This window comes from Artemia sp. Qi Xiang Cuo, chromosome 13, assembly GCF_049724085.1.
Source record: "Artemia sp. Qi Xiang Cuo chromosome 13, ASM4972408v1, whole genome shotgun sequence".
Classification (NCBI taxonomy): domain Eukaryota; kingdom Metazoa; phylum Arthropoda; class Branchiopoda; order Anostraca; family Artemiidae; genus Artemia; species Artemia sp. Qi Xiang Cuo.
The window spans coordinates 33,133,840-33,148,305 of NC_142806.1; the positions used below are offsets into that span (position 1 = coordinate 33,133,840).

Genomic DNA, 14,466 nt, shown 5'->3' on the forward strand with positions numbered 1-14,466 from the left:
AATCAGCACTATAAGCACATTCTTTTGATACATTTATTGACATCAAATTCCGTTTTTAAAAGTTTCGATTACTTTTGAGCCGTATCGCTTGTTTTTTTTTATTGTTTTTTTTTAATTACGTATATGTTATTACGTATATGAGGGGGTTCTCCCCTTAGTCAATACCACGCTCTTTACGTTAAAACTAAAAAAAAAATTTAATTCACAAACCCCGGAATCACAAAGCCGTTTAATTAGAATAGATAGCTCTTTTGAAAGCACTAAAAAAAACTGTAGTGTAAACAATGACGTTGAGACTTGTGGCAGAACCACCTTATATGTGTTATAATTTCTTTTTGTTTTAAATTCTTATGTGCCATCTTACTTTCAATTTATGAAGATTGGTTTTTTTTAATTTAATTTCTGTTCGTTTTTTTAAATAATGCTGTGAAAACCGGCACCCCCTTCATAGAAATGTCACTAACCCCAAAAAAACATCCTCTACGGAAAGATTCTCCCGAGTAACCCCCTCCTCCCGCCCCCCCCCCCCACCAGAAAAAAATCTTTCCTGAAAATGTCTGTATATTTCCCAAGAACCCAAACAATATGTAAGCAATGGGCAAAGTTCATATCTTGCAGCCCTTCCTCTTGGAACTGTGGGGATTAAGTCATCGTAAAAGACATATTTATTAGATTTTCGACTATGCTGAACAAAATGGCTATCTCAAAATTTTAATCGGGTGACTTTGAGAAAAAAATGAGTGTGGGAAGGGGCCTAGTTGACCTCTATTTATTGGAGGGCACGCATCGTGATCTTTCTTCAAGCAAAAAATGCAAATTTCCACCTTTTTGCAGATAGGAGCGTGAAACTTCTTTAACAGGGTTCTCTGATAAGCTGAATGTGATGGTATAATTTTCGTTAAAGTTAATTAAAAATGCAAACTTCCACATTTTTGCAGATAGGAATTTGAAGCTTCTTTAATAATGTTCGTTGATAAGCTGAATCTGATGGTGTGAATTTCGTTAAAAGTTAATTAAAAAAAATTGCAAATAAAACAAAATTTTATTGTTTAAAAAAAATTGAGTTGTGAGAAAGTCAAACTTTAGCGTAAAGAGCGAGGGATTGAGGAGGGGACAGCCCCTTTCATATACGGAATAATTTCTGTTCGTTTTAAGTTTTAATGTCGTTCCTTACATTCAGTTAAAAAACTTGTTTTTTTTTATTTCATTTGTGAACGTTTTTTAATTAATGCTGGTTTTGATTTTGGCTCACCGTGCATGAATAATTAAAACGAAATCTTCACATTAATTTTACTTTTATTTGGTTAAATTGCTTTCTCGAAACTTGTTGAATTTTATTTACGGACGTTTTTATTAGTAATAAATATATGTAACTTACGAATTAACTTACGTAATAAACTTATAAGTCATAGATTTTTATTACGTACATTAGGGGGTTCGCCCCCTAGTCATTACCTTGCTCTTTAAGCTAAAGTTTGAATTTTGTTCCAGTTCTTTAAAAATTACCCTTTAATCACAAAGGCCATTAAGTAAAATAAATAGCTCTTATGAAAGTACTAAAAAATCTTTGGCTTAAAGAGCGAGGCATTGACTAAAAGGTGAACCCAATCATATAGCTAGTATTTTTTTGTTCGTTTTAAGTTTTAATGTTGCTCCTTACTTTCAGTTGAAAAACTGGTTTTTTTATATTTAATTTCTGATTTTTTTTTTTTAAATAACGATGGGAAATCCGGCGCCCCCTTCATAGCAAAATCCCTTCCCCCATGAAAACTTCCTTCATGGAAAGATCCTCCCATATAACCCTCGACCCACCCCCACCCCCCACTACCAGAAAAAATTCCCCCTGAAACCTTCTGTATACTTCCCAATAACCAATACTATATGTTAACATTGGGTAAACTTCATAACTTTCAGCCCTCCCCCTGGGGGTTTTGAGGGATTAAGTCATCCTAAAAGACATAGTTATAATATTTTAGAACATGCTGAACAAAATGGCTATCTCAAAATTTTGATCGGGTGACTTTGAGAAAAAAATTAGCGTGGGAGGGGGCTAGTTGCCCTCCATTTTTTTGGTCAATTAAACAGGGCACTAAAACTTTTAATTTTTTGTTCCAATGAGCCCTCCCACGATATTCTAGGACCACTGGGTCGATACAATCACCCCTGTAAAAAAAAACAAAAAAAACAAATAAAAACGCATTCGTGATCTTTCTTCAGGTGAAAAAAAGAAAATTCCACATTTTTGTAGATAGGAGCTTGGAACCTCTACAATAGGGTTCTTTGATATGCTGAATATGATGGTGTGATTCTCATTAAGGTTCTATAGCTTTTAGGGGGACTTTCCTCCTTTTTTCGAAAATCAGCCAAATTTTCTCAGGCTCGTAACTTTTAATGGGTAAGACTAAACTTGATGAAACTTATATATTTGAAATCAAAATTAAAATCTGATTCTTTTGATGTATCTATTGGTATCAAAATTCTGTTTTTTAGAGTTTCGGTTACCATTGAGCCGGGTCGCTCCTTACTTACAGTTACAGTAATGAAACTAGCCGGTGCTTATTATTAACATCCAGCAGTCATAATGATAAAATTAGTATAAGTACAAAAATGTAATAAAACTTACTCTAAGAATTTTGGAAGGAATTCGGCAAAACTTGCCTCCGCCTGTTTAACAAAGACATCGCCTCCTAATTTTAGGAGGTCGGGCCTGCCCACTGATTAATTAAAGGGCTGTGGTACACTCACCCTGCGAACGTCGCATAATCATTAGCCTGTTGACTTGAGGCTGGAATGAATGGTCTGACGAGAGGCAACCTGTCTACTTTACGAGCTTGTAGAGACTCATGAATAGAAAAATCTTAAATTCTCTTTGAGGACGATAATACCCACGAGATATGTAACTCTTGATATGTTATATCACGGTGTTTCCTTTGGTGAACTAAAATGCGGGGTGGGTGGGGCGACGTCGAGAGGAGACGAAACACTCGAGAACATACATACATCAATAAATGACCATTGATCCTTAGATGAATACAGAGCAAGTTACCTTAGGGATAACAGCATAATTCTTTTTGAGAGCTCAAATCGACAAAAGAGTTTGCGACCTCGATGTTGGTTCTGGGATCCTATTCGGTGCAGCAGCTTAGATAGGTAGTCTGTTCGACTATTAAACCCCGAACTGTTTTATTGAGAAGTGTCTGAATCATTAGATTTCTTTAGTCCTCAGTTTTATAAATTACGAACCGATATTTAATTCAGCCGATGGAATTGATTTAGTGATGGTCCTATCCTTGTATGGTATACATACATATCCTTGTATGGTAAAAATTATTAGTGTTAGGTACGAGAACAATGTTGTAAAATGATAAAAAATATAAAATAACAAATGTTGCAAAATAATAAATTTTTTGAAGTTTTGAGACTTCAGGGCGCAAAAGTGGGTTTGAAAATGAATATTAAAAGGACTAAATGGCTTGGACTAGGAATAAATAAAGCTCATGAGGTGATGCTGGGTAAGGAGAAGATCGATCAAGTAGATAGCTTTACTTGCCTGTGTAGTATCATTCGTAAAGATGAATCAGATCGTCCACAAATGATGCGGGAAGAGGTCATACGGAATTATTTAAGGGAAACTGGAAGTTCACGAGAGGGGGGTAAAGAGTAAAGCTTTGAGCAGATTGGGGTTGACCAGTATCTTGCGAAACTGTGTGTGCCTTAAGTGGCTCTATGCTGCAGTTAGTTTTAGCAGGATTAACAGTAGTAAAGGGATAGTTCTATAAAATTCGATAAATATAATGAAATGCTAACTTTACCTTCATTGAGCTAATAACTATATCTGGCAAGGTTTGAGGTAACAGTTGTTACTAAAGTGTGTTGCATGGACTGACAAGAACTATTGTTCTTCTTTTGCTAATCTGTAGGTCTAGAGGAAGATTTTTACTCTAAGTAAGTTCCTGATACTAAAACTAGTAATTACCGACAATATTAAAAGTTATAGACACCTAAGATAAAAATTATTTTTAATATTTGGATAGTCCCATTTACTTTTTACTTATTTTCTATAAAATATGAAAAAAAACAAGTATTGTTAATTTAAATCACGTGCTGCGCCAAATACTGTGTCTCGAGCATTAATTTTGAAAGTCCAAGAAAAGTATATTAGAAAACCCAATTGCTAAAGAGTTTTATTGCCCAAACTATAAGATTTTTTTAGGGAGGAATGGGATCGAAAGTACGGAAAGTATAGCACATGACTCATTTTCTTAACTTATCTAGAAGGAAGGATTAATCCCAGTGAAGAAATTTTTACCCCTCCTTGTGTTAGGTATGATGCAAATAAAAGTTTAGAAAAACTATGAATTTCTTCGATCCTGCTTGTGTTGGGTAAACTTTGATGAGATTTACTACCTTCAGTTCTGTCAGTTGGAGGGGGTAGGGGCTCAGATATCACTGAGATAAAAAAAAATTATATCGAAATTTGTACTTTTTGAGTATAAATGGCTATGAAGAGATATATGTTGATAATAAGTTGATAAGTCAAGTTTTGTCCTTGATTCTTGTCTTAAGGTTGTCGGGGTAATGCCTTCGGACAATTTAATTTAAGATTGGAAATAAAGTATATATCCTTGTTTCATCCTTAAAAAACTATATTTCATTCGAAATATCATGGTTAGCCTAGGCTTTATTTATGGTAGCCTAGGTTATATTTATAGTAGCAAAATGTAAGAATTCAAAACCGTTTACTTTTAGTTACAATATTAAGTATACTCTCAGTGACAGCGACATAGGATTCAGATTTTGTATTCTAGACGAAAGTTTCTGAGATGATAAATAACCAACAATTGCTTTCATCTTTCAGGTAATGGAGATGAGTGTGAACAGTGATGACTCAGATAGATCAGATGATCTTCAGCCTGGTTTGGTTGCTCATAGACAATTTATTAGTAAGAGAAAAAGCGTATATGGTAAACATTTGATTATTGATGAATTAATCACGGATGGGGCACATGAACATTAGTTTATAACTTGGTTGGGATGTCTAAACTTCTAAAACATTTTATTTGTTGGACTGAGCCCAGTAAAACTAGGCAAATATCCATCCAATGCTGACTCAGTAAAACTAAATGAATGATAAAAATTCTCTAAACCTTAGAATCTAGGGGCTTTATAATGTGTTAGCTGCTAATCAGTAGTAGAAGAAAAATAATTAATCGGACAGATACAACCCACTCCTTTTGTATTTAATTCAAACGTTTTAACGTGTATCTATCATTTTGAAACTTATGCAGTACATTACAAAATGCTCATTGTGGAACGTGGTAATTTGGACTGTATTGTACGGTAATAGCTACTAAATTGAAAAACAAAAAATTTATTTTTCACATGAAAGAATAAAGTGACATTAAACTTGAAATGAACTTCAGATGCTCTAAGTAAGAGAGAGGAAGGCTGCCGTTCCATCAAGTGAAACCTCCACGAAGCCACAGCTGTGACAACTATTATTATTACAGTTTATATTGATCTAGACAAACTGAATAACTCTTCTTCAGTTGAATGGAAGAAAATAAACTTTAGCGAATGAATACAATCGAAATATTTAATAAAAGTTTAAACTTAGCACAAAGAGTGAGAGGTCAAGGAAACGACAGCCTCCTTATTAACGTGTCTCAAGAGAAAGATCTTTAAAAAGTAATGATGTAAAGTTAAATTCATGCTGTATTTAAAAAACTTATCAATACATATGAAACGTTGAAGCCTTAGCATAAAGAGTGGGACAACAGCCTGATTGTTCCTATTCGTTTTTAAGTCATAATATCCTTCTTTACTTTTATTTTTTTTTTTTTATGTTTAAATTTTGTTTCTGTCTGTTTTCAATTTCAAATTCAGTGTTAACCTAAATGTGAAGGGGACTGTGGCACCAGGCCTGAAGTTCGTTAGTTTGAAGTAATATGCTTATAGTTTGTCTTGCCTTAATATCATATAACATGAGCTCATAAAAATCTAAGAAACTGTGTCTTAATACGGCCTGTCGTAGGGAATATATTCATGAATTATTTGGATATACCCTTAAAAATCTATAAAAATTTAGCGAAAAATACTGGTTTCAAGGCTTGAGCAAGAAATAGTTGAGCAGATTTGTGTATTTCAGGAACAAAGGAGACCAAATTGTTACATAGATCCGATATGTTTTGCTCATGATCTCTAGAAGGCCTTATCATGTGTAGTTCAATTAGGCTGCAATCATAGAGGATGAGAAACTTATAAAAGAAGAAACTGGCGCTAGTCACTGCTTGCGCCAGTTACACCGCCAGTAGAATCACCAGGACTATCTAGGATTTATCGATTTTTTATTTCACCTAGAATGATTGCTGTATAATTGTTTTTTTTTTAGACACTTTTAAAGGTAGGGAGGACAATAAAAGTATCAATATGTAACCAGTAGGCCTATGAGCTTGAAGTTGACTAGGATGTCAAGATTTTCTAAAGCTTTCCAGGCTAAATTTGGATTTGAATTATTGTTGAAAATAAACAAAATACTGAGTGATAACGTTCCACAGAGAAATTTGAGCTTATATCTGATATCAATGCAGACAAATTATATCAGTTATCCAATTTTCCAAAATTTTCTAAGTATTTACTAGACACTAAACTGTCTGTGGCTCTAGAAGGTTCTAATTCTTATCTTTCCCTGTCAAAATGCGGCAAACTTATATAAGCTTACTACCCTCTTTGTTACATTTAATGGAGGAATACAAGTTTGATATGGTGGCTGAAGTTCCTATTTATTTCATCTAATTAAGGAAAATTAGGAGACTTCGCAAGTTTAATGGAATTTTAGTTGGAGAGTTGTCTGCAAGATGCATCCTTTTAGATCGTTTTGTGACCACTGAAGCCAGATGTAAATGAGCGTTGACAACTGTCGCCTCTTATACATAGTACAAGTGCGCTTGCTTGATGATCTTAATTTATTTATTTTGATCGCATTAATTCACTAAAGTCAAACCAACAAATACGCCTATCCCAGAGATACATGAAATATACATAGACGGAAAATTTTAACAACTACACTTGGTTCAAACTTAGTTCTAAAAAGTTAGATTGTGCGTTGTACTTCTATCATTTTGTTGCAGTTCTATCATTGTTATGTGCTTCTTCTTGGTCCAAATCTTAAATGTATTGTACTGTAAGTCTTGAATATGCTAAATAACCAGTCCCTCTCTGTATGGTGGATTAGTTGCTTGCAATAAAATAAAAAAATTTAGGGTGGTGCAATATACCAGATTATACTATTAATTTAGTGCACGATATTAGCATTAATGTATTATTTCTCCATCATAAATGAAATTTTATATAAATATTTCTATTTTACATTTTATTTTTAGATCTGAAGCGGCCTCCAAGTGTATTGAGTGAAACAGTAACTACCAGGACTTCTAGCATGCCTAGACACCAAGCAAATAATTATGGTCAATCTATATGCAACCATTCAATTGAGCAAAGGGATAATAACTACAGTATAATAGAAAGTCCTATACCAACGACAAATCCCTTGTTTTTAGACCCGTGAGTAAAGTAATTTTATTTCGTAATTGTTTTAATTCGCCTACATATGAAACAATGAATTTCATGCTTTGTGACAGGAAATCTTCGCAACAAAAGAATAATTATATTCTATTAATTTGTAAAATGGAACTAAAAAAAACAAATAATGATTTTATAGTTGAAAAAACGACAACTTTCAATAATTTGTATTTTAGTGAAATATTCCTGCATAAACTAGAAAAAGCCGGTGCGCCAAGCACGATTAACCAATTGGACTTAAAATAAATGAAAATGTAAAGCCGATAAAGCTTTAATCACGAAAGTTGAATTTCAAAACAAAATTATACAAATACTAATAAATTTACAAATATTTCATCAGACACATTATATGACTTCAGACACGTGCAATATAATGCAGCAGTCCCTGCCTTGTGTCTTGCCTATTTTAAACTTGTTTAGACATTACAACAACTATAGTCTATCGTATATCTTTGTACCAGAAAATAAGCTTGACCATGCGCAATGTAATACAACAATTTCCTTGCCCTGTGCTTGTGTGTAATCTCCATGATTGGATTTATATATACAATAACTACAATTTGTCGTAGACCCTACTCATGTCTACTGCAAATCATATTTACTCATGGCTCTGAGCACGCTTCAGGAAGAAGCTGCCAGGATCGGACTATCCATTAACTGGAAGAAAACAAAAATCTTGGTAGTGCAGACAAAGTTTGGCGCCGACAAATCACAAATTACTCAAATGAAACCAAATTGAAGCGGTTGACCATATCACTTACCTTAAATCTATTATATCTTCAGACGGCTGCATCGACCACAAAGTTGTTGTGCACTCAGCCCAAGCCTCTGTTGTTTTCAGTAGTTTGAGCCATGTTTGGACGAAGCCGATGATCAAACAAGCTACCAAAATGAAGTCCCTCGGATCCTCAGTCTGTTCGATCCTAATTTACGGAGCTATAAATAAATACTACTACTACTACTAACAACTCACTGCAGCACCAACCCACCTCAGGCCAACACAGCTACGCACACTCCTCCTCCATCCCAAACTATTCAAAGCATCCCTTTTTACACCCGCCCATGAAGTTCCCAGTACCTTTAAATCTTTCTTTATGACGTCCTCCCACCCCAGACGAGGACGACCTGCTTTCCGTTTAGCCCTAGACGGTTAACCGAAAAGAACAATCTTAGGCAATCTGTCATCCTTCATTCGCTCAACGTGCCCTAGCCACCTAAACCTTTCTTTCATAATAGCCCTAGAGAGCGGTATTGAACCACATTTTTCGTATAGCCTATTGTTTGGAATACGGGCAGTCAGCCGGGTACCCAGAACAATCCTCAAGCAATTTCTCTGGAAAACATATAACAAATCTTCATCCACTTTTCGGAGCTCCCATGCTTCAGAGCCATATTTGACCACTGTCATCACTGTAGCTTCTAATATTCTAATCTTTGTTTGCAGACTTATCTTCCTATTCTTCCATAGTTTTTTAACTGTGAAAAAACACCCTGAACCTTGGCTATTCTACTTTTGACATCTTCACTGCTCCCACCATCTTTACTATTAATACTACCAAGGTAAGTGAAGCTGTCCACCTGATCAATCTTTTCATTTCCCAACTTCACCTTTTCACCTTCACTTATTCCTAGCCTTAGTGACTTAGTCCTCTTAACATCAATTTTCAAACCTATTCTAGAACCCTGAACTCGCAAAACCTCTAAAACGTCAATCATTTTGCTCAAACTTTCATCTAGGATGCTTAAATCATCAGCATAATCTAAGTCAAGGAGACTTTTTCCTCCCCATTTAATTCCGTGGTCTCTCATTGCCTTTCCTTTGCTGCTTAACACAAAGTCCATCAAAATAATCCATATAAAAGGGGATAGAACACAACTCTGCTTAACTCCTGATTTAATACAAAACCAGCTGCTAACCTCATTTCCTACTTTAACCGCAGCAGTGTTATTCTTGTTCATAGCACTAATCACTTTAATGTTTTTGTCTGGTGTACCATACAAACGTTTACTAAAGCTCTTCTATTAACAGAATCAAACGCTTGCTCATAATCTATAAAACTGAGGACCAGAGGTGTTTGAAAAGGCAGGCACTTCTCAATTATTAACCTAAGAGTGAAAATTTGGTCGAACCATCCTCTAACTTTGCTAAAACCGCACTGTTCTTCTCTTAAAACTTTGTCTACGGCATCTCTCAGTCGTAAAAAGTATCATATTACTAAGTAATTTACTACCTGCAGAAACCAGACTAATCCCTCGATAATTACCACACTCACTTTTATCACCTTTCTTATAAAGTGACTTAATTAAGGTTTTCTTAAGATCGTTAGGTACTTCCCCTTTTTCAAAAATCATATTCATAATCTTCAGTTACTTATTTCTAACCTCAGAGCCACCATATTTAAGAAACTCATTTACCACCCTATCAGCACCTGGAGCCTTATTATTTTTAGTCCTTTTAGTACTGTCGCTAATTCCTCCTCACAAAACAAATATTCCTTTACATCCAAGGTATCGCAAACTTTTTCATTTTACTCTATATCTCTTCCTTCAACTCTAACTTGGTTAAGCAAATTCTCAAAATGTTCGGCCCATCTCTCTTTAGTTTTTTCCTTATCGCTAATTGCCGCCCCATTCCTATCTTTAATTGGGCCAAGTCCGCATTGACTACTCCCTCTCAATTTGCTAACATGCCAGTACAATATTTTACTATTATGCCGTCTAGCTGCATCTTCTAGATCCTCGGCAATTTTATCCATGTCCTCCATTTCACACCTCCTTAGTTCATATTTTAATGCTTTTTCCACTTTCTTTACATTCCTTTTGTTTTCATATGATCTGTCACTAAGGTAATTCTTTTACAAGTCCTTTCTCCTTTCTATCAAACATACAGCTTTTTCACTAATATTATTAGCTGCAGTTCTAGCTTTCTTCCCTAAGACACCTTCAGTAACTTCACAAATTATTTTTCTAAAACTATTCCAACCATCTTCCACATTATCAAATTTTAAACTCTGAAGTTTAGTATTCAACTGTTCCTGGAAAGTGTCTCTCAAATTCTTATCATGGAGTCTTCCAACATCATAACTTCCTGGGAGGTAGTTACCCTTCCGATGTTTCAGCTTTAAATTAACCCTTGACACTACTAGATCTTTACTTTTAACATCAATAACGGCACTCCTATATACCCTAGTATCTTGTATTGATCCTGCCAGTCTTCGGTTTACAATAACATAATCAATAAGGTTTGCTGTCATACCATCACGTGAATACCATGTTGACTTATGAGCCATTTTATGACAAAACACCGTATTGGTTATAACTAGATTGTTATACCTACAAAATTACAAAAGTCTGTATTCATTACTGTTTTCTTTTCCAACACCAAATTTACCTAGGCTAGGATACCATCTATCCCTATTTCTAACAACCTGGGCGTTAAAATCTCCCAATAAAAACATCATATTTCTACCTGGGACCCTGTCAATTTGCTCCTGTAACTGTAAGTAAAATTAATCTGAATCACTAGTATTTCCGTCAGTCGGTTCTACAGGGGCATATACTACTATTACTGATACCCTGAACTTTTTAGTCATAAAATGAACAATAAGTTGAAATAGGGATCATAAATCCTTTTAATAGAATGTGATTTTCGCAAGCAATGCTAAAATTTCAAAATAAATGCTAGATATTTCGGTCACATAAGCAGAGACCGTCACCAGTAGTAAAACTTGCAGTCTATTAAAAGGATTTGATCCCTATTTGAACTTTTATTTATTGATCGTCATGGAAAGGCAGTGTGGTCTCCGAAATTATCTACGTCATATTTACGGAGCTGAGACTTGGCCTGCAACTGCAGCTGTCCTGCGCCCTCTCGTTACTCTTCAATCTAAGTGGCTTGAAGAACTGAGGGAATCCGATCGACAGACTTTGTCAATAATGACCACCTGCAAAGTATGACCTCCGAGTCGTTGTTTTCAGACGCGGACATTTCGCTGGTTCAGACAAACGTTCAAGAGGAAGGCCCAGGTTCCGGTGGAATGATAGTCTCGGGAAATCCCTGAATCAGGCTAGAATTCCAATGTCAGATGCAGACGCCAATGCTGCTGAACGCCCCTGAAGACCCACTCATTTGGCATGAGGATTAAGAAAGATGTGTGTTAGTAGAACCGCATATCAGAAGATAGCCTCGGACATACCTAATATGAAACTGCGGTTACAAATGAGTTTTTACTTTTCTTTTTATGTTTTGCAGTATATGCCAATTTCTTTAATATTGTTTCATTTTTATTTTCTCCTTTTCACGTAAATCGAGAAGTGAAGCCGAAATATTCGGAAAATTATTAGTATTTGTGGAATAACATTTTTTTTGCACATTCACTGTCTTAGTTAACTGCCTTGCCATTTCATTTTAAGCATAAGTGGAAAGGAGATTTTGGTCTAAAAATTTTTTGATCAACCGTGCGAAGTGTGAAGTTGGGGAAAATAGAATGAAATGCAGTTCATCTTTTTTTCAGTTGTTAGTTTAATTCACAAGAATGAGAATTGTTAGTAAGTATTATTTTAAGGACCTGGTCGTACATGAATTGAAAAAAATTGAGGTGTCTTTGATTAGGTTTTATCCTGTTTTCGACTTCAATCAGTAAATCGTGTCTACAGCCAAACATTTCTTAGCTTATGTAATAATGCTTGATTGGAACGGCTAGATTTATTAACAGTTATTACGTTCGTGAACTATGAATGACCTATTTTTACATTTAAATATTTGAAATTTATTTGACATAAAAATTTTTGTCAGGATATTTTTCAGTCTTAACTAATTGAAAATTAATCTTTAGCAAAGAGACACTTTCCATAATGTTATCTATCAGTGTATAATCTTTGTAATTATTTTTTAGGCTATGACGCTTTGTTTGCAGATGTAAATGCTTAGCAATCGATCGGTGTTTCTTAATTTGTAAGTGTAAGATTTTAATTGATATGTTTGAGAAGCCTGTTTTTTTAATGCAATTTTCTTCTATTTTAGGGGGGATCAAGTGTAGAACACTCCAAACCCCTGGACGAACTTTTTTTTTAAGATTAGAAACTAGAATACTAGACATGTATACAGTGAGATATTTTGGCAGAATGATACCAAAATGTGGGAAAAATTGAATTATGACGAATGAGAGGGCGGGGGCTTGTGTAGAGCGTCTTGTCTATGTTTTAAAATCAATGTTCTGTACTCTGAAATTACAATATTATTTACTTTTATATTTTAAAATGGCTTAAGTATAGTACAGGGTAAAGGATAAATCACCTCCTGAGCCATTGACGGCCTATAGGCTGTCAATTCGCTGTTTTTTTTTTTTTTTTTTTTTTTTTTTTTTTTTTTTTTTTTTTACAGGAAAAGGTAGCCGGCTTGTCACGCAATCTTGCGACAGTGGAAGTGTCAGACAAGTTGATGTCATTTCAGATGTCTCTGGGCAGGGCCAAAAATGCAGAACTATCCAAAAGTGGAGGGAGGGGGGAGGGTCAAACCAAATTTAATTATTTTTAATTAGGTTAAGCTCTAGGTTTTCTACTATGTACTGAAAGAGTATTTTAAACTTTCATCGGTCATGGATCTTCTGCCCTTCTGAAAAGGAGATCACTGCACAACAAAAATCCGTTTTTAGCCAAAAGAGCTGTCAAAATGTATCTTTCCTTTTGAGTTTACTTTCTTTTATTTAAGTAACTGAGAAAAAAAAAAAAAAAGGGCATGTGTTTAGTCCTGTCTTTTTACTTTATTCCTTTTGTTCTTGGAAAATCCAATTCAAACGCTTGAAAGACTATTAATCAATTTGTCTTGTTTGTTTTTAACAATATTATTTTTCTTTTTAGGTCTGAGTCAGAGACTCCAGATGGGGTCTATAGTCAAGGAAACATCAGTTTTACTGAAATTGAGAAAAGTGACTGCCTTGATTATAGTGAAATAAAAACTGTATTATAACTATGTAGATATGTCTATGTTCAGTTTTGTTTTATACCTTTTCAGTTTCTTGAAAGTGATTTTAATAGGTTTTGTCACAGAATAGGAATTATAAAGTCTCCTTTTTTAGTATTATTGTAGTGAGTGCTTAGAAATCAAATGTAGATAAAAAAAAAACATTTGTGCCCACGAGTTTAGCTGATCAAGGGTAATCAAAATACCTAATGTGAGAGTAAAATGGAAGAATAAGTTTAATGCTAAGGGAGATTGCTCAATACAGCAATATGATTTGCACTCCAGTCGGTTCCACATAGGGGTGGAGGATAATTGTTCTCACGGCTTAAGAGTGACTGGTGCTGTAAATAATAAATAGCCTTGTGTGCTTCTCAAGTCGGGATTTGACCACCGTGATAGTATTAAAATAGATTAGGTGATAAAAAGCTACGTTGCAAGGGCGTGTTCTGCGGATAAAGTAGAAGAAGCCCTTATACCACGGGACGAAAAAGATCATAGACCTACTAACGGTACAAACAAGATGACAGCCAATCAGAGGCCTACAATCCGTGTACGAACAAGACCACATCCTCTTTCTAGGTCAATGACAGGGTTAGATTACGACCAGGACAATGTAATTCATCAGACCACACTTTCTAGGGGTGTTTGTTGAATTTACGCAATTTTTCTATGTCGAAATCAAAATACCCCTTTATTTGCTATGACATGTGGGGCGTTGTATATATTGATCATGCATGTCTGTACAGACCAGACTTTCGTGGAATGTTAGCTTTGAAACATGTCATAAGCTAGAATATTAAGCAGGACTCTAAAGAGATAGAAATTTGTGACTTAAAGCTAAAAACGTTGAAAGTAATAGACTCATCAAGATCACCTAGCTTTACTACTCGACTGTGTTCTGTATAATACACAAGTACCATCAA

The 14,466-nt window shown here is 34.9% G+C and overlaps 1 protein-coding gene across 4 annotated transcripts in view; it reads left to right on the top strand.

Moving 5' to 3' along the window:
- Nucleotides 1-13,672, top strand: part of LOC148945209 (cadherin-99C-like) — an 80,189-nt gene extending 66,517 nt beyond the window's left edge. For 2 of the 4 annotated variants that reach the window (XM_089099229.1, XM_089099230.1), the window contains exons 16-18: nucleotides 4,859-4,943; nucleotides 7,383-7,563; nucleotides 13,441-13,672. In XM_089099229.1, coding sequence (XP_088955355.1) covers nucleotides 4,859-4,943; nucleotides 7,383-7,563; nucleotides 13,441-13,549 — 375 coding nt within the window. In that variant the 3' untranslated portion in view covers nucleotides 13,550-13,672. Of the gene's footprint in view, nucleotides 1-4,858; nucleotides 4,965-7,382; nucleotides 7,564-13,440 lie in introns of all 4 variants that reach the window. The other 2 variants (XM_089099227.1, XM_089099228.1) reach the window with 1 other exon arrangement.
- Nucleotides 13,673-14,466: the final 794 nt, after the last annotated feature.